Raw genomic sequence first — 19133 nt, forward strand, 5'->3', positions numbered from 1 at the left:
ACTACGAAAGACAAATAAAAAAAAAAAAGGATGGACAAGATACTTACAGTGAAGAAGAGGTCCATGACGCGGGTGTCCAGCAGCGCTTCCCTCCAGGACTCCGTAGGCTTGAGCGTGACGTTCTGCGTGGCCTCGAACATGGCGATGTAGTGGCGCCCCAGTGACCCGCCGCCAGTTAAGGCCAACAGCAGCATGAGAAAGAGGAGGAGGAGGAGGAGGAGGAGGAAGATGAGGAGGAGCGCCACACACAAAAACACAGCAGCTCCTGTCACTACGCTCCCTTCTCAATGGGTATTTTGGTCTCTGTGGCAGGTCTTGGGTTTCTTGTGGCTCGCAGCAGAAACTTCTTAGTCACTTGTTAACTAACTCACCCTCTCATTACCTCTGTGGATCTTTATTACGCAAAAAGCTTTAATTTCTCTTACCCTCCCCTCCTTTGTTGCTTTGTTTTCTTGTCCTCCCTCACTTCTCTTTCTCCCTCGTCAGCTCTTCATCTGCCAGTTTTGAACCCGCAAAAGAAACTCTTGCTTTCTTTCTCACCGTTAAAGCCTCTTTTCCCTCTCCTCCTTTCCCTCCAGCTTTTTGTCTTTTCCAGTCTTTACCCTCCACTGACACCCTTTCGCCTTCTTGTCCTCTTGTTCACCTCTCTTCCTACCAGCACTCTTCTCTTTTGCACACTCAGATTTCTCCTCTCTGCTTCCTCAAGACCTTAAACACCCAAGACACACTCTCGCTGCAGCCAATCTGCGCTGCTCTGCCTCTTAGTCCACTCCTCTACAAGATGTCCTCGAGACTCCTTACTGCCCTGAAACACTCCCTCTCCCTCCTCAGCCAATCACCACTCACTTTGTCTCTTCTCTTGAAGGCTTTCCAAGACCAAAGCAACTTCTCTTTGCCCCCATAACACACATTCCAACACTTAAAACTTCTATTACACACTTTGCTCTTTTGCCAACAGTCCCTTTCTCCTCTTGACCACTTCCCAAATCTCTCTTTACCCTTCACAAGATGCTGTCTCTCTTCCCATACGAAACACACTCCTTATTTAAGACTCCATCTAAACCCACAACACACACACACTCAGTCTCTTCTAAAAGCAATAAAGACTTTTTCATCTTAATCCTTTTCAAAACAGCTCTTTTCTTTTTTTTGTTTTAAACAAGTCTCTTTCTTTATGCCCCCACAACACACTTTCTCTCTTCTCTTTATTGAAGACTTTCTCTACACCCACAAGAAGCTTTTCACAAACCCACAACACACACACACATTCTCCCTACGCAGCCACAACACTTCCCGTCATTCAATACTTATTCACACACACACTAACAACATGCTCTTTCCTTGGCTCACCAAGAACAAACCCTCGCTCTCTCTCTCTCACACACACCAATCAAAATTTCGTTCCTTTCTTTGAACCACTTTCACAAGTCCTTTCTCACTCAGAAAAAAAAAAACTTAGCTCCTAGTCTTCAAAGCGTACACTCCTCTCAATCTTACCTTACTACAGAAACGTTTCTATGCCCAGCTATTCAAAACTCTCTTCCCTTCCTCGCTCAATCCTCCTCCGTCACATGACTCAACAAAACAATCTCAGGACATTTTACAAACCTCTGACCCCTTCGTTAGTCATGATACTTTCTTAACCCCCCCTTTATTTCCTGTTAAGCAGCTTTTAGGTTGGAAAACAGCAAAATCTTATTCCACTCTGTCTGACAGTATCATGGACACATTTTGTACCAGGTTGAAGCTACAGTATGATTTTTACACTGACTGAGATATTCAAACTAGGGCTGCAACTAAACATTATTTCTATTATCACTGAATCTGCCAATTATCTTCTTGATTAATAGTTTAGTCTATACTAAACTGTGAAAATTGTGTCTTCAAATGTCTTGTTTTGTCTGACTGACAGTTAAAAACCCAAATAAAGCAGCTAATTCTCACAATAAACAAGTTAGAAGCATTTTTGACATAAACTATCAATCAATTTGCTAAATAGTTGTCAATTTATTTTCCGTCGAGTAACTACTCAATTGTTTCAGCTCTAATTCAAACCCAAAATCCAATATGTTTTATGGCTGCACCACTCCATCAAATAGAAATATTATAAATTTCCTGCCTGTCACTTTATATACATCTCTCCAAACTTCAACCCGACTCATCTGGTATCTTTAGAAACTTTGAAATCTTCAATAAAGATCACATAAAGTGCTGTGGGTTTCAACTATGTCTGGCTGCACAGCATGAGTTTGTTATGACTGACAACATGTGGCTCAGTGGAATATGAATTATTGTATTGTTTTCTATCCAGGATACTGGATAAAAGGATCATTCTGTTACAATTACTACCAGTAATTACAATCTTTATGTTAATTTGTGATGGTTATGTTTCAATATATTCTGCATATGTTGATTTGCAGCTTGATGCTTGTAAAAAAAAAAAAAAAAAAAAAAAAAAAAAAAATTACGATCTCATTCTTTCTGTCTTCCATTACCCACACAAAACTGTATCACTATCCTGTGGCTTGGTGACAGCAGGAGGGGGAAACTTCCAGAGGAATGTTTGATCAAAGCCAAACAGCGGCAGAGGCCGGCGAGGTCACGCATTGCTCCGACACCAGCCCACAGTCACTCCCCATGCACACACCCCACAACAACACACCACAGTACACTTTTCGGCACAAAAGTTGGCACCTGTCTAAGGGTCTGTGGGATTGTGTGTGTGTGTGTGTATGTGTGTCCGTTCAATGCTTGGCTTTCAGGCCTTGTTAAAAATAGTCGTGGTGAGGCAGAAGACCTCTAACTGAACTTTTCTGAAGGGAGAGGGAATGAGAAAGAGATCAGAATAAGTAAGGAGTATGCTACGATATGACTAATTTTATGTTTCTGTATTTTTTTTTTTTTATACTTTCTGTACTTTCCCTCCTTTCGCTTGCTTTTAAGTACTTCTGATTTACAACTTTCACATCTGTCTTGATGTTGATTTTACTAAATTAACCAGGTTAAATAAAGACTTCTATGAACTAAATCAAATCCCTGCATGTTAAGCATTCAGACGAACATAAAATAGGCAGGAAAAATACAAGGGGGGGGGGGGGGGGAGGGAGTAAAAGAGCAAGTGGATATTAACTTCTAGAACAAGTGGGACTGAGCCAGTCTCGCAGCCTGCAGACAGAGGCCGTCTCCTTTGGGAGGGACCACCTTGGTGACAGAGGTTGTACAAACCCTCCTAAAGATCATATGACTGAGAGAAAACTCACAAGAGACCTCAGGAATGATAACTACACAACGACATCGACTGCTTAACGCAGCCGGACAGAGACATAAGACGGGTCTGACAGGTTTTTAACAACAAAAAAGATGCAAACGCTCAAATTTAAGGGGATTAAAAAAGGGAGAGTTTCATCGAAATAGATTAAAGAATGTTTGAAACCTTTTGGATAAAATTAAGAGCAGAAATGAAAAGCAATTTCAATATTAAAAAACATTTTCAAATTTTCTGCTTGACTGGGTTTATTTCTCCAAAAGGTTAGCGCACAAAGAAAGCTCATCATCTGTGAGACCTCTAAAAACACAGCTCTTTAAATATGTTAAACACAATATTTAAATTGTATTGAAGACTATTCAGGCATTGAGTTTAGATAATGGAATTTCAAACATTTAAGAGGGAACAATGAGGACTTGAGGTGAAACATGTTTACTTCTGTACCGTTTAGCCTAGAAGATAAGATGACCTTTAGCATCAAAGTGGCTGAGTGACAGTAGAGTACTACAAACTGCCTGATGCCAGAAAATGTTTCTAGAGTTAGGAAGGCTGCTGGCAAATTAGCAAAACATAGTTCCCAAATTCACTAATTATTCACCACATAACATGTAGGTAATAACATAGATCTGATGTGTTTCTGTGTAGTAATTATTCCACTGATTCACAAGTAGCTCTTGTGTGTTTTTCCAAGTTAAACATCACACAGTTCTGTGACTATTACAAAACCTTTATATACTGCCCTGAAAACAAATTACATGATCTAAAATTAAAGTTTAAACTACTTCTCCTGATTGTTCTGTGGCTTCATTTTAAGCTGTATATATGTGTGTGTGTGTGTGTGAGAGAGAGAGTGTGTGAGTGTGTGTGTGTGTGTGTGTGGGGTATACATGCTTCAAGGATGAGTAATGTATGCGGAGTGACTAGGACATGTGGCTGTGGTTTGGTGGGTTTTTAAAAGACATCACCTGCTACTATCTCAACCCTTCCAGCGGGCTCAAGAATAACTAATGTGACACGTCAATTTTCCACTGGAGAGATATGACGGACTGACAGATAAACAGACACACACAAGAACACACAAACACATTGGACTGACCTAATACACAGGCAAATGCAAAACCACTGACCACAAGAGTTTTAAATAAAACACAAGAGAAAAGATTCACACAGCCTTAGTTCTCACGCGCAGTTGCCAAATTTGCAAGAGCATAGACATATAAACACATGCTGTAATACCTTAATTAACACCAGCCACCGGTCAAATGCCAATAAAACTGCTACTGCTAGGTTTGTCTCGTCCACCAGCCGGAGAAACAACATTTCAAGTTTAATTTCCTGTCCTGATTTTTCATTTTGACCACAGACCTCTTTCACCTTCTCATCTTTAGTAACAGACACTCGGCCGTCCAGTATTTATGGTTTTGCATGTTAACCTTAGCCCAGGTAGTGTGCATCGACATACGGCTCCACTTCAAAGCGTCGGGGAACATAGTTGCAATAAAAAGTCATCATTCTTTCCTTCATGGGTTGTAATTCAGCAATGCGTTGCTATGCATAAACTAACCACATGGTTACAAAACAGCAAATGTGGGCTGAGCCCTTTCTGAATGCACAAGAGACGCTGAATTATGTTGACCGCAAAACCAAACAAAATATGTCGACGACAAAATCTTAATCTTGTAATTTTTGTGGGTGTTGATTTTGGTACCGCATGCTACCAAAAGTGGATTACCCATTAATTAAAAAGTCCAGAAAGTACATGCTCAGTGCCATCACGGGTTTGATTTGTGTCACTTGTCACAAAACGGTTGTTAAAAAGGACAAAACCAGCATGTTTGCACCATGTTTTAGTTTCTTAACTAGAGCTCAAACGTTTGCAGACTATTTTCCAATGCATTTAATCCAGATTTACATTTTTGAATGTATTTTTCAAACTATTTCTGGTTGCTACTGGTTTCTATTAATTTTTGTACAGTAAATACAATCAATTAGACTCTTGAAACTTTTTTTTTTTTTTAAACGTTTTTTGCTCTTTTTCCCCTCTGTCTTTCTGGAGAAATTGTGTTGGCTGTGTTTTGTTCACCTCTTTATTGAGGACATCTCATTTTAGCTTTTTTGGAGAAAATAATTATAACTTTCTACCAGAGTGCAATAAACAGTGCATCACAAAATGGTACCTTTACTGATGCAGGGTCATTCAATTTGACTTGAAAAGTCTGCGCTGTGTTACCTCAAAACAATAATGTAACTAACAGAAATGAATCAAGGCTCAAGCAAGTTTCAAGAGTCCAATAGATGCCTGGAACAGTAAAAAAAAAAACAACATAAAATTTCAAAGACAAAGAAGCATGGTTTACAAACTGTAATGAAAAGTATACGTGATAATTAGTAAATGAGCTAAATCATGCAATACCGTTGGTATGGTCCTTCAAGCCATTCGACTAGATTACGACTAATCTAATTTGACTTCACACTTCAACATTTCCAGTTTCACTTTCCATTTTTTTAAAGCACTTAACAGATCAACCTGATTATATTTTCATTACTGCTTTAAATACCCAACAACAGGACTATCTCAGTAATCTGAACATTTTGCGAGCCTGAACGACCTTTGTGTCTGAGGGTCGTGGATTAGCGAGCTTCTCCTGTATCCTCTATTCATTATGGTTGATCCTTACTGAGGATGGTGGTGCTGCACAGGAAGACTGGGCTGAGCGTCTGCCAGCGGCTGTGCGAGGAGTGCAGCGCTATGCTAAGGCGCGTGGTAGGGTTTAAGTGATATATCCTGCCTTAAGTCTCCCCTGCAGCCTCGCCATGTGAAATAACAGTCCAGGAATACCTCCTCACTGGCCCACCCCCTCCCTTCCCTTCCCTTTCCTTTCCCATTTCCTTCGAGTGTTTAGCCCCCATCTGTTTAGACAGCAGTTGTCATTAATTCTGCCTCTACTGAACTGAACCAATCATATATCAATAATGCCACGGTATGCGATGCCAGCTTGTTTTTTTCCGAAGGAGAAAGTGATAATCTGTGTATAAAGGTGGTGATTCAGACCTCAGGTTGTTGGATATGTGTTGGATGTTTAACCTATACACTGCATCCCTCCTTTTTATTCCAGTAACATATTACATGTTTATTAAGGGTTGTAGGAAGAGAAATGAGGACATCTTAGAGCGGAAAATATTAGTATAATAAATATTCAACTGCCTTCATTTAAAATGACAATCTGTGAGATTCATGATTTGTTTTTCTTTTTTCTTGTTGGTAAGTGCTCCATGATGGTGACTGGTGCTCATGCCAACTCCTTTGTTATTGTTCACTGTGCCTGAATTACGTGACAAGTGTAAAATGCACCATGTCTCCTGAAACATTTAAGTGTCAGTGTTTAGAATTGCAAATGGAAAAGCCTTCATGAACTGGTCTGTTTGAATCGGTGCAGCGAAACAGTAGAAAATGGACACATGTCAAAGATAACTACTGTAAATCTCACATAATTCAGAAAATACATGTGCTAACACAACGTCCATCAGCATATTATCCATGCTTGAACATGCTCCTCAGCATCTGTTTAGACAGTAGTAGTTGAAGATCCTCCATACAGGTCAGGGCCAAGGCAAACATCCAGCATCAGCTTACACATTCCTAATCCTAACCTTAAACTGAGGGCCAAAATGCCTATAAATTGACCCCTGAACAGCTAATGAGAATACTGAGCCAGGCCGAGGCAAGTGTGGGGCTGACAGCCGTCTCTTCCACACAAGAATAACTCCTCATAAGGCTGTTGGGGGTAATTACTGCTCAGAACCTCATGCCGCTTATTACGCCTACTTAAATATAAGAAAAAAACTCCAAACAGCAGAAGTCTGCTCTCTTATGACTAAAGTTTATATGTCAACAGAGAGATATAGAAATTAAATCAGCAGTGCATCAGTGAAGGAGGCGGTGAACGCCATGCTTTAATTTGAAACAACTTGAGTTTCTGTGAGCTGATATACCGTGAAATCTACACATTCCTTTCTGGTGAAGAAAACAACAGGTGGGAGAAAACTACATCGGAAACTGCTGGAGAACAAAGTGCCACCGGCTTTTATAGCAGCACATTTGATAGACATGAATCTCAAGATTCCCACAGATGCCAAAGACATCTAAACAACACAAGACAGATCCAAATATGTTGGTTAACGCGGCAGCATTGAGGCAACAGAAGGGATGGAGGGGTGATCTATCTGTCAACTCGGACAGCCATTTACAGCACCTGACCGCCGTCGTAGCCTCAAGGCCTGACCGCGACCCTGGCCAGTGTCAAGCCCTGTGCCGAGTGACACGGTGTCGTACAGACGCCGGGGAGCGTGCACCCACCAGATGACACCAGAGCCAAAGGGCCGAGGTTCAGACGGCGGCGAGGACAGATGACACGCATGCCGCTCGGTTCGTCAAAGGGAGGGAGGCGTTTTAAAAAGGCTCTTTGAGCTGGTTGAGGAGTGTGTGAGTGTGTGTGTATTTGTGTGTAAAAGGTGGCGGCTGTCAGCCACGCAATTAAGGAGAGGCCCCCTGACACCCATACTGGCATACGTTCGCATCACATCACACAGGCACAGGCGTGTTGTGACACTTGCAGACAGGCGGCTACACTCATTCAGGCTTCCCAGCGGTCTTCATCAATCTGTTCTCCTTTTCAACAACAGCCTAGACACTAAAGACTTCACATACACTCACATGCACACAGAATTTCAAGAACAGCACTTCATTTGAGAATTTATATGTTATTTCTATGGCCTGAGACAATCCATTCAAGATTTGTGACAACTCAGCATCAATAAACCAGACAATCACAGATCTATTTTCATGCAACTAGTACCATGGGGAGACCTCAGGTTACTTAGGAATCATCTGGCTACCTTCATAGTCATTTACATTTATTTAATGACTTTGTGAGGGTGTCTTCAGGTTGCAGACAGCCGCCATGACTAATTCTTAATGCTACCTAAACGAGGTAAATGTTAAAGTCAATATGCGAATATAATCAGGCTGAGAATGCTAACATGCTAGTTAGCACTAAAGTACAGCTGAGGTTGATGAGCATGTCATTAGTTTTGCAGGTATTTGGTAAAAAACCCAAAGTGATGGACATGTTAAAATTTTGACCCAATGATGGTGCTAGATCTGATATAAGCCCACGGTAACCTGCTTTAACCTCATATCCCAAGTTCCCTTAGAGGTATGGAAACTGTGCTAGTGGCTACACACCCATTCACATACAACAATAAATCAAAATTACACTGTACACTTAATTACACTGTACACCTAAAACAAACATGCACACATACATACACACACACACACACACATATGCACACACACACACACACAAAGGACTTTAAAGTGCATCTTTGAGAACACACACATATCGTGCCAGGCATACCAAGGGGAGCCGAGGGCCAAGGCAGGGTGGTGGGCTGCTGGAATGATACGGGGATGGACACACAGACACCTCTTTGAAAGTGATACATGGCCCTGGCTGGCAGCAAGCGCCACTCCAGATCCCTTCAGACAGGCAGAGAGGATGCCAGGCTGGTTGGGATTTAGGCCGTAATGAGCCCGGCCACACAACACACGTGCGCACATACATACACACACACACACACACACACACACACACACACACAGTGTTCCTAAGTTCGCTCAACAATGCGGCCAACTGCAAAGATAATATGGAAGTGTGCACAAGAGATGAACTACAAAGTAAAACTGATGGACAGATATGCATTCCTGGTATCGCATATTTGTAGAGACACACACACACACACACACACACACACACACACACACACACACACACACACACACACACACACACACACACACACACACACACACACACACACACACACACACACACACACACACACACACACACACACACACACACACACACACAAAAGCAACACGGATGGATTTGCCATTATAGAGACAACACATACTCATCTACACAAAACAGTCATGTATATTTACGCAAAGATATAAACGTAAACACAAACAAACACGCTTGTGAAGACATTCCACGGACTTAATTTCCTGACATTAGCATGACCCTCTTCTCTTAACCTGAAATAGCTCTGCCACATTTTCAAAGTGAGGAGGACGTTCAAGACATTTATTTGTGTCCTGATACGAACATTTTCCTTGACAACACTTAATTTGTCTTTTGTACTTTTAATCATCTAAAAGTAAATTAAATAGAGATCAGTTCAACAATAGTAGATGCTTTACAACATCAAATTAGGTCCATTAGAGCAAGCAATACAAATGGAGAGATGATAAATTATAAACAAATATCATCTTTAATTATTTGGAAAGCAGCAATTTAAGAAACATGATTGTTGTAAATCTTAATTTCACTGTAGCTCACTTCCTTCTAAGTAAGTTGAAGTTAAAACAATGTCAGTACAGTAGACACGGACACTTGCTTCTACTTGATTTAACTTCCAAATAAATGGTAAATAATATGTTAAAATATTAAAGTTACATAATAGGGTTAACTAACCTGCTCATCTGACTGCTTTCTGGTGCTTATCTTTTGGATGCTGTTGTAAAGTTATGTCCAGATTTCAGTTATTTAATTGCTGTAAAATGTTAAATATTGTCAAAACTAATAGAAGTGATGGTAAAAACTGCAGATATAAGACCGTTTGGATTGTCTGAATTTGATTCTGTGGCTTCTGTGTAGAAAAAGTGACTCCTATATCAGTCTGTAGAATAACCCTGTTCTTCACAACAACAAAATATCGTTTCATGGAAAATGCCAAGAAAGACAAAAATGTCAGTAACTGTTACTGACCTGTTTTTTTCCCCTGTCACATATTTCCTGGCTCAATCCATTTTAACTACGTGTCAAGATCTGGAAATCCTCAAATTTGTGTTCCTGATTTTTCCAAGCCAAGTATAATAATGTCAGTCTCTGACAAAGAAAGGATATGATTAGGTGGCAGGAAGTTCCAGCTTAGGACCTGGTTGGCCAAAGCCAGGTAGCGCTGGAAGACAGACGACATCTGGGCGTTGAGGTTTTCTCTGCGGCTGAACTCCTGCAGAACCTCCATGGTCAACATAAAGATCTGACGCAGGCCCTCCTCCTAAACATGAGGGAGTCATAGAAGAATAGAAGGATGGATGAATTCAGGAAATAAAAAGTGATGCATTACGGAGAAGGAGATTGTCTGCGACTAGATCGACATGTCAGCAACATGCTGGACAACATGTAAGAACAAAAAACACAAATGAGGCGGGGAACGAACCTGGAAAACACGCTTGCAGCTGCCGTGGAACTCCATGCTGAGGCCGATGCTGCTGGTCTTACTGGAGCTGGAGAACTCACTGAGGAGAGCGGTCAGGATGGAGCAGGCCAGTGTTTGCTGCGGAGAAGGTTGTGTAATCACACAGGTCAAAGGTTATACAAAGAGTTTTACTGAGGTCACACTTGAGTATCATCAGTCAAGAACTCAGAAGGTCTGCGTGTGATTCATGTGGGAGGACTAGCGCTGTGTCTCAAGTCTATACTACATACCAAACACTCCCGGTTTTTCCGGTATTTTCAACCCCTCTCCCGCTGTGCTCCCGTTTTGTTGTTTCTCCCGGGAAAACTCCTGTAATTTGTGTGGCCTTCAACCCTCATTATGTATAATCGTCATATGCATGGATCCATAAGTTTTATATGTTTGTCTGACATAACCCAAGTTGCCAGATCGTCTATGAAACACAATCTACACACACGACCTACTATTTCAACCCATCTGTCACCACAACCCCATTCAAGGGGCGTGTGCACAGCTGCTCTCTGCACAGACAGTCTTTCTTCCTGTCCTCTGCTGCTGATGTGATTCACTGCCTGCAGGTACCGCTGGTAGAGAGGAGGGGCTGCTTTGTCTCAGCCAGCAGCTAAGATACGTGGCAAATCCAGATAAACAGTTAGGCTACATCCATACAGCTTTTGTTATTAGCTTAACCAGCGGGCTCTAGTTTTATAAAACATACCAGTGGTGGATGAGACACTGCAGGCAAAGCAGTTGAAATTATTGCTTTTCTACATGTTTTACGCTTGTTGAACAGGTGGTTTGATAAAGTACTTATTGGCTTTTTACTCGCAACGGTTTGGTTGTACTTACAAGCGTAATTGAAACCTAAATGTTGGCAGGTATGTGCGAGTAGAGTGAGTTCAGTATGGAAAAGTGACAAAAAAAAGTCAGTAGACATTTAAAATGAGCATGTCTCATGAGTATACTACACTTTAGTCCCACAATGCAACGCACAAAGGAAACACAGGAGCTGCTCACAGCTGCAAAACATTAAAACAAATTGCGGTCGGTGGTGAGAGAGCTCAATGAACATCTAAAAAAAACAAACAAACATAATTATCTTTGGGAAAACATTTTGTTTTCTCTTTGTGAAGATTTCTTGGCAGCTACGTTCCAAAGTCACAGTGACATTGGCTTCTGTCAGTGCACACATTGCACATTTGTTGCATGTCATACTCTTCTCTCTGTCCGTGATTCCTGGCTTCCTCTGCACTTTCTGTCAAATAAAGGCAGAAAATGCCAAAAGAAATACACTTAACACACTTACGGTGATTTTTTTATACTTACTGAAAAGTAAATTGGAACAAATTAGTTTATATAGTGGCAACACTGTATACTGTTAGTATTTAGTATGGAATTGGTAAATAACAATTCTGTTGAGACAAGTTTTTAGAAAAATACCTACACCTACAAATAAGAATTAAAAATAACTAGAAATACGCCACACAGTTGTATGTCTCCATCAACCAGTCAAGTTGCAGTTTACATCAATGTCTGTTGAATAACGGCCAGAAAAGTGTTTCTGTAGAACATTATGATGTCACACTGAAGCTGACCTTTGACCTTTGGATATAAAATGTCATCACTTCATCTTTTTATCCTATTAGACATTTGTGTGAAACTTTGCCATAATTATCTTATGAATTCTTGAGTTATGGCCAAAACCATGTTTTGTGAGGTCACAGTGACCTTGACCTTTGACAACCAAATTCTAATCAGTTCATCTTTGATAGAAGTGGACATTTATGCCAAATGTAATGAAATTCCCTCCAGGCATTCCAGAGATATTGCGTTCACCAGAATAGGACAGACGTGAGGTCACAGTGACCTTTGACCGACAAAATCTAAATCTAAAAATAAAAACACCTACAGATATACGATATAGATATACAATCACTAGTATAAAGGTAAACACATCATGGGTTACTATAATAGAATAAAGCTATTCTTGAGAGAATCAAGGATAAAACCATCATTTCAGTTTGAGTTGAAATTATTATAGAACCATATTTACATTTGTGACTCTTTATCTGTTAGATTTTTTTCCTTAATGGTTGCTACATGTGTTTATTTAAGAATTGTTTATTCTGTATTTATTCATTAAATGTCAGAAAATAGTAAAAGAAAATTTGCCAGAGTTCAAGGTGATACCTCATTCTCTCTGATCAACGGTGTCTGAAGCTAAATAACTAACATCAAGTGAAGAATTTTAAGAAAGGGAGAATTTCTTTCAAAAACACATGCACACTATTCTTGAGCCAAGTTATTATCTGCTTGTGAATGGATTTTGTCCACTATGTGTCAGAAGAACTGGAGGATGAGGCAGGGATTAGTCAGGAAAGGAAAACTATTTAGTTTAAGGGGCTTAAAGTTACAGAATTTCAGTCAAAACAAACACTAAAGCAGGTGACTTCATTAATACATTCCTCCTGTCTGGTTTTGTGTATCTTAATCAGCTGTATGAAAGCAGCACTCTCAGGACTCTGTTAACCTTTTCTGGTTTGGGGTTTGGTTAGAGAAACAACCTGACAAAGTAGTGCCACCTACTGGTTTGTTTAATAATACAAAGCAGCACTGAGACAAAATCATACCAATGTGTTTTTGCTAATGTGAGACAAGCATACAGTAACGTTGCCTTCATGAAGTCATGTTTCATCAGTGTGCCGAGTCACACGCTTCATTTGACATATTCAGGCTCACAAGTTCACATCATCAGGTCCTAAAAATGTGTTATCATGAAAATGCACTTAGATCAATTTTGTGTATACAGTACATTGAGTCAGAGTGCGAGAGTGTGGTAAACAGGAACTCCACATTACACTTTCTTCTTCTAACCACACAGACACACTTTGAGCTTCAATCCCAGTGTGATCGCTTTATATTTTCACACTTATCTCTGTAATCTGAGCCAGACCCCATGCAAATATGGCACAAATACAATAAAGACGATAAAAGTTTGAACAGTTTTTTAAATAAGAATGCATCTCATGCTTTAATATCTCTAACATGCACTCTACAAGCTCTACCATTTATCTGCAACTGTATTTGGGCTGTTTTAGTGAGTTATGTCTTCTGTAACTGTAAGAACAAGCAATTTACTGTGATTTTAATGAATTACTTTGTTCATTTCATTATTCACTATTACTTTACTTTTGTTCTACATTTATTCTCTTCTATGTTGCTCTTGGGGGAGCAAATGCTGCATACTTGGCTAATAAAACAGATTCAGATTCTCATTCTGATTATAAAAAAGGTGCTGTCAGTTAAATTGTACCACTCCCTGCCTTTTTGAACCTAAACTTACACATGTGGTGTTGATTATGGAAAACAGGTAAATGTCTATTTTGACACATGATAGTTGGCATATCATCTAGAACCATGTGTTCCTGTGAGTCCACAAGGAAACAAGACAATAAATCTCATTTACTTCCTGAAAATCTCAATATTCAGTCTATGTCACAAGATGGAAATGTATTCATTAGAAGTCACAAAGCTTTTTACTAAAGGTAAGATGTCAGTTGATGGAATTTACCTGAACGATGATTGATTAGTCGTTGTATCAGTAATCAATTAAAAGGAAACTAAAACAGTAACACACACTGGGTTTGACCAACGGTGGATGTCAATTCAGAGTGATGCTTTCCATTTGCAAAAGCAGTTTTGTTGAAGGTTATTTTGAATGCAAACACTTGTGCACAAAGTGATCATTGTGAGGTCAAAACGGAGGAAATACACTGTAAATTCTTTAAGTTGATTTAATTGTGTTGCCTTTTCTTCTTAATGTAAGAGCCGCATATACAAAGACGCTGTGCTTTGACATTGTGGCCGATACTTTGATGATGCACTGATGGAAGTTACCTGAACTGATTCATTAGTTGTTCATTGTAACTAAACGCAGGACTGTAAAACGTACATGGCTGAAAGCTACATCTAGAACTCTGACTTTCTCACCACTGTGGGGTTCCCGCTGCTGAGGAGCTGTCCGACCTCATGAAAGATGCTTTTACAGTTGATGGATTTGTCTAGAGAGCCCCGCTTCACAATGACCGCCACAGCCAACAGGATCTGCTCACGGACATACTTCTGCAGACTGGAAGGAAACATGGAGGTGGTTGAGGTTCAGTTTCTTACTCAAGGAGACTGAACACTGGTCATCACAGGGATTGAGAACAGTAAGAAAAACAAAGTGAAATAGGAGTGTTGTGTCTGAGGGTGCAATCACAGCTGCAGGTTGTTTTGCTTGGCTTCTATCATATAGCAAAGTTCACTTTATTGCATTTTTGTGTTTTGTTCACACTGTAATCAAACAGAAGTAAACAGAAATCCTTCCAGCTCGCCTGTTGAACAGAGTTTTTGTAACCTGTCATTGCACCAGGTCAGAGACTTAGGTGGATTCTGTTACTTGTTGTACCCATGACAGACTAGTCTGTGCTCTTCTTCTCTGCTCTTTATAACAGTAAACACATGAGGAAACAGCTTAATATGAGCATCAGCCCATCAGACTTCATTTTGTTGTGTTCAGGGACTCCAGACTATCAGACGCCACCGTCCAACTCATTCTGTACAGAAAAACTGAATTCTTGGATAAAACTGTTTGAAAAATGCAATTTAATTTTCTAAAAAGAGAACTGCCAAACATTTCAGGCACCTTGTTAGTGAGAGAAACCTCTTTTCAACTGGCATCAATATTACCTTCACACAAACAAACCAATCAAATGCTACTAATACAAGCTTGGTGTGATCCCTCCCACATTCTTGTATTTAGCCAATAAAAAAAGACCATCATCATATATGTGAGATTTGAAAGGTTTGTTGATGAAAATGAAGGACACTTGAATTACTTTTCTGCAAGTCTCTGTGCTTTAGAGTTATGTAACATTTTGTATTTTATATAATGTGTTCTGTGTGTTTTCTGCTTTGCACTGTTTGTTGTTGTCTGTTTTGATTGTGGGGGACTACAGGTGTTAATTAGCTTTGAGCTAACTCTGATGCAGTGCATCATTTATATTAAGAACTGTACACTGCCCCAATAAATAAATACAATACAGCATGGGATGAGGTCTATTGATGTTCTTGTGATTCCAGCTACTCATCAATGGAGGTCAGCAGAGGTCATACATAATTAATAGCAGTGTAACACTCACACAGGCTTGATTATCATTCATTCTTTCTTACTTGGGTCTCTGTAAGACGTAGGTGAGGAGGAATGCCCGAAGTGACTCAATGCTGGTTTTCTCCAGCAAGATCCACTCCCGCACCACGGCCTCCATGATGGCTGTGGCTGCCTGGAACAGCACATAATCCACCTTACTGGTCTCTGTGGGAGGGAGAAGAGAAATATAGGGGGACAAAGATAGTTTCAAAACCAACATTCATGTAACAGCACAATAAAGCACTGTTTTTCAGGGCACACAGGACCAGGATTGTAAATAAAGATGTTGACATACTTTGCGGTAAATCTCACTTCCACTTGAGTTTACTGATGTGAACCAACTAATCATTTAAACACAGGTGCTACTCTAGTTAACCTAAAAGATACTAGCTGTTTAAACTGAAGTTTGCTACTGCAGATGGTCTGGTGATATCTGAGCGAGCATCCTGCCTCTGTGCCGACTGAGTGCATGTTTATGGTTTTATGGTTTTAACTGCAAGTAACCACGATGAAAAAGTAACCAATCAAGTGAAGATTCAGTTTAGTTTGTCTCTGTTGTCTACTCAGACTCTCTTCATCTCACTCTTTTTAGATCAGTTAGTCTGCTACATAAATGTCAATAACATCAAACGAATGTCCAACCTTAGACTGTAATCTACCACAAATCTGTTTGGAGACTTATTCAATTGATAGGACGTATAAAAGCTCTATTTCTATGCTGCTGAAGTCAAAACCATATACCAGTTGTAGGCAAATAGTGGCCCGAGGGACAAATCTGGCAAATATTTGACATAACATAATTTGGCCTATCTGAAAAGAACAGATTTGTGTCAATAACAGCACTTTGCTTCGACCATAAATGAAGCAGACCACGGTTTGTGTGTGGATGAGCTTTCAAATTCTCATGTATGTTCATCTTTACGAGTCATTTTTCTGTCAAACGATTAACATCAGCTTCCGTCACTTAATGGGAAATATGACATCTGCCCTCAGATTCTACCCTAAAACTGTTTTAGAAATCCAGTTTATTCTTGAATGAATTCAATTTAAAAAAAACAAACATTAAAAACATATTATACCTGCACAATGTCAGCAATAAAGTGGCCACTGTTTGAACTTAATTCTTCCACCACTAGTTAAGATGCTTTTTTGTATTCAGTTCACTGCAGGACGTTTGTGGCACATGTACAGAATCACAACATTAAGTGAAATCAAAAAGTGCAACAGAGAAATCCTGAAGAGGAAAAGAATCCTGCAATTGAGCTGTACTTAATGTAATTACATGGCGTGCACACAGAAAGCGTTTCAGCCGAATTATTCAGTAGTCCGTGTCAGACGCATCTGACGGAACAGAATCACTTCTATTTTAATCTGTCTAAACAGGCTGCGCGTTGGCTCACTTGCATTTCACTCGCGCTTTACACACACAACCATGACCTGACGAAGTGTATATTTACATCTCAAGTCTATTTTCTTCAATTTAAGCCTGAAACTACAGTAATTATGTGTTGAGCTCTGAGCGCTGCCAAAACGCTGGTGACCTCCACTGTTCTGTACTGTATACTGAGACTGAAGGCATCCCGCTGCAAGCTGCTGCTGTCACGACACCTTCTGTGTAGACACGGTGTAAGAATCAGATTATGTGACAGACAACCTTATTAAGGTGTTCACATGATAGTTAATAATCTGAGTAAGGCAATGTATTTATTTATTTAGCACTTAATTACAAATAAACTCAGTGTTTTGTCAGTCAGTCTGTGTTTTACATGAAAATGCGCAACAAGTGAAAGCCTCAAAACACACTTCAGCTTAGAGATACGTGACTGATGCACAAGCAGCCAGTTCAGACAGCTGCACTGGTTAAAATGGAAGTGCATCTGTTCTGTGAGTTGGATGTCAGGACAGACTGGAAAATGTGGCTGATATTCATCCTTTGTGAACATGGCGTTGCTTTGGTTGCAGGTGACTTATTAGAGTCTGTTTTAACCTTTTGGTGGCTGACCTGCAGGGTCAGGTTGAGATGTTGGTGGAAATCTAAACTAGGAATCCCCAAAGGTCCCAGAAGATCACAACCAAAGTTTATTTTTTTGCTTGAGAGTAGAGGTGAATGTATGACCGACACCCTGGGCTGGAATCCAGGATATCATGGCGTGTATCTCCAACAACCGGGATGCCCAGGAGAGACTCAAGAGGACTGCTTTGTCAACTCACCTCCACTTACTACTAAAAACAATAACCGCAGCTTAGATGAAGTGAGAAGTATATTTTGTCTGTAATCTCCAGAGGAGAAGGTTTATGATAACATCGGTGTCTGAAGCCCAGATTGGATGGAAAGACTAGCATGGAATGGATGAAAAGTCTGTTGAAACATTTCCTCTCGCTGAACAATAACTGCAGATGTGCCCTTGAGCAAAGCCCAACTCTGCAGCTTCCAGTTGTATAAAAACAACATGGATGAATTCATGTTTATAAAAAACCATCAAGGTTAGAAATACGCTGAACAGGCTAAATAATTCAATTTCATCCAATTGTTACCCAAGATGTGCTTGCAGATGGCAAAAGGGGATTTGGACTTCCTGAAGGAGAGGAATACGTGTTCAGCATGCTGCCTCTGCTCTGTGCTGACCATGGACGGCGGTGCCTGGAAAACAAACACACACACACACAAAATTACTTATACACAAGGCTAAGTATTTACAGGATTTGTACTCACTCAGTTCCAAAATACTGAGTTCCAAAACATCCAGAAATCAAATTCAAGTTTTTACGAGTTTTCTTTGTTGGAATATGCTGCTGTAGCCATTTGTTACCGCAGTGCTTTGAAATGAACAAGCGCATAATGAAAACAATGTACATATGAGGCATAAGTTTATAATTATTCAGATCTGCGACAAGGTTGACACAACGCAAACTATAAAAGACAACAAAATTCTCATGAATTCCGTTTCTTCATGCTTATGAGTTTCACACAATGCAGGTTTGACTATGCTAGTGTCACTTGGAAGCACCTCATGTCATGACATATGAAAAGGAAAAAGATTCTCCTACTGACATGCATATTAAGAGACTGAAAAATTACTATAGTTTGTGGAAAACTCAGATTTACTCCTTGTGTTGAAAGAGATCCCAATGAGACTGCTGCTGCATCAACACAAAAACATCCGGAGCCCTGATTGGTTAATTGAAAGCCAATCATACAGCTGAAGGAGGCACTATGAGTGGTTTGCTAAAATTAGAGACTGTACAGTATGTACAGTGAGTGAACAATCAGTCAGAGGATCGAGTTCATTAAACCCAATGTGATTATCACTATCACACATTGTGATCTTATTACAAACCAGACAGTCAATAATAAGCCCCTGCTTAATA

General features: G+C 40.1%; 1 protein-coding gene across 1 annotated transcript in view; it reads right to left on the minus strand.

Annotated features, from left to right (window-relative positions):
- The window catches only part of xpo4 (exportin 4), a 60524-nt gene that overhangs the window by 37239 nt on the left and 4152 nt on the right, over positions 1-19133 (minus strand). The window contains exons 2-7 of the mRNA XM_044365689.1: positions 18300-18405; positions 15788-15929; positions 14564-14702; positions 10556-10672; positions 10240-10393; positions 48-160 (exon numbers count right to left, since the gene is read on the minus strand). Coding sequence (XP_044221624.1) covers positions 48-160; positions 10240-10393; positions 10556-10672; positions 14564-14702; positions 15788-15929; positions 18300-18405 — 771 coding nt within the window. The remainder of the gene's footprint in view (positions 1-47; positions 161-10239; positions 10394-10555; positions 10673-14563; positions 14703-15787; positions 15930-18299; positions 18406-19133) is intronic.

Source organism: Thunnus albacares, chromosome 11, assembly GCF_914725855.1.
Source record: "Thunnus albacares chromosome 11, fThuAlb1.1, whole genome shotgun sequence".
NCBI lineage: Eukaryota > Metazoa > Chordata > Actinopteri > Scombriformes > Scombridae > Thunnus > Thunnus albacares.